We start from the raw sequence: 2,388 nt of genomic DNA on the forward strand, positions 1-2,388 counted from the left end.
TTGTTTAAGGTCACGGTCTTGGCCTTATGCTTAACTGAGAAAACAGAAATCATCGGACCTGATCTGTTTTATCTTCTCACCAACAAACGTACACATTTACCTATATTTTCCTGTTAAAATGTAGGATGTGTCTTTCCTCTTAACAAAGACTGTTCTGTATGCCAGCCCCTCCTGTCTTCTTAAGAGCTTTGCACCTTTGGTTACACTCTCTCTCTCTTGTGCTGCCAGTCTCTCTGGAACTACTGGTTCATGTCCATTAGCATACAAATACGCTCTCATATTTCCCACTCCCTCCACATCTCCCTCTAGCTGCCCCATTTCTCTGTTCCTCTTCATGACCAAAATAGGCAAAAGAACTATCTACACACTTTATCGCCCCTTCACTTCCTCATTTCCCCTTCATGCCTCAACTTTTAACACTCTGTCTTCTGTCCTGATCTTTCCCTGGAACTACTCTTGTCAGGATCACCAAAAATATCCATGATGCCAGATCCATGGGATGCTTCTTTGTACTCTTTTTTCTTGAGCTTTGAGCAGTACTTTGAATTTGTGACCCTACTCTCTCCTCATTTTCCTCCTCCTGCCCTACTGGCTGATAAGGTTGAGAAAAGTGGCTTTGCCGGTCCTCCCTCTCCTACCCTCTAAACATCAGACAGTCTCGAGGCAAAATGCTGAGCCCTCTTTTCTTCCTGCTCTATTCTCTACAGTGATTTCACCAACTTCCATGAATTATAAATACCATCTCCATGTTGATGGTTTCCAAATTTCTATCTCTTTGTCCAGATCTCTATTCTGAATGTTACACTTTCATTTTCAACAGCCTGCTTGGTATGTCTGCTTGGATGCCTCACAGGGATCTCAAAGTCAGTTTTTAACTTTTTTCCTTCAAAGCAGTCAACCATCCTCCTGCCTACACATCTATGTGTAATTTATTAACAAGTTCACCTGGTTCTATGTCTAAAATGTATTTCCCATGGGCTCCTTTTTATATCCACTGTGAACACCTTAGGTCTGTACACCATCATCTCTTGCAAAAGGCTCTGAAGTTTTCTTCCCACCTCTAATCTGGTATCCCTGCATCCACACATAGGCAAAAATGATCATCTTAAAACATAAATGGGATTGGAGCACATTACTCCACTGTTTAAAATCCTTTAATGACTTTCTATTACACTTAAGAAAAACACTCAAATCACTTAGCCCTCTCATGGCCTATAAAACCATGAATATTTTTTTTGCTGTCTCTTTTTCCAACATCATCTTGTCCTGTCTTTTCCTTCACTCTTGATTTTCTTTCACTCACTTTCTCTTCAACCCCAATGATCTTTCCTTTTCCTATAGACTGCCCTTAACTACATTATTTTCTTTGCCTGGAATAGACACATCCTCTCTCTTTGTGTGGTTATTTTCTTATCCTTTGTTTTAGCTTAAATGTCACCTTCTCATCTATGTCTTCCCTAACCTCCTTAGCTCCATAAGAAACACTGAAATCCACAAATTTAGAAAAAGTCACATTATATGTTGGATGTATGCTCAGTCAGTCGTGTTTGACTCAATGTAATCCCAAGGACTGTAGACTGTCAGGCTCCTCTGTCCATGGAATTTTGTAAGCAAGAATACTGGAGTGGGTTGCCATTTCCTCCTCCAGGGATACAAGTTTCAAAATACTTCTTATTAAGTTTGTTTTAGTAAACAGTCACAAGAAGATAAGGGATGGCTTTTCCTTTTACCCTAAAAAATTCTATCTTCACATTCTAATCTCTGGAAGTGCCAAACAACTTGCCCCAAACTATAAACTTCTCTTTTCCTTGCACACACTGCTGTCAGAATCTACTTTTCCCATGTATAGGGCTGAAGAGTACCAGTGATTCTTATCTCCAAAGGAAATACAAAAGTTGTGGTGAGATGTAAGAAACCCTGCTCCTTATCAAGGTCCTAGATGTAGGGAATATTCCATTCCCATGGTCCACAGTTCTTGCCTGAGTTCCTGATCCTTTGTTACCTCAACCATTTCTATAGGTTCCTGAGCCCAAAGATATTAAAATGATCTGTCCCACTGTTTTTAATCCCAGATGCCCAGATTATCTTCTTAATTCCAAACCTACTGCTTACTCTGGTGTCCTAGTCCTGGCTTCCTGCCCTGTCCCTATCATCTGAGCACATGCCATGCGGCAACATAAGCACATTCCTAAGATACATATAGTTAATAAATGTTGGAGCTGGCGTCTGCTCCCAGATCAATTGGACTCTACACCCCATACTCCTAACCATGATGCTATATTGCTTAAATGCATAACTTCACGTACGGCCAGAAGACCTGTATGCAAATCCTGTTCACTTCATTTATAAAACTGAGTAACCTTGGGCAAGTCACTCAATCTCTTCAAG

General features: G+C 40.5%; 1 protein-coding gene across 1 annotated transcript in view; it reads right to left on the bottom strand.

The window, feature by feature from the left end:
* Positions 1 to 318, bottom strand: part of LOC104981941 (X-linked retinitis pigmentosa GTPase regulator-like) — a gene marked incomplete at its 3' end in the record, with an annotated part of 10,009 nt that extends 9,691 nt beyond the window's left edge. The window contains exon 1 of the mRNA XM_010831214.1: positions 195 to 318. Coding sequence (XP_010829516.1) covers positions 195 to 318 — 124 coding nt within the window. The remainder of the gene's footprint in view (positions 1 to 194) is intronic.
* Between the last annotated feature and the right edge of the window lie 2,070 nt (positions 319 to 2,388).

Source organism: Bison bison, unplaced genomic scaffold, assembly GCF_000754665.1.
Source record: "Bison bison bison isolate TAMUID 2011002044 unplaced genomic scaffold, Bison_UMD1.0 scf7180017859561, whole genome shotgun sequence".
Taxonomy (NCBI): Eukaryota; Metazoa; Chordata; class Mammalia; order Artiodactyla; family Bovidae; genus Bison; species Bison bison.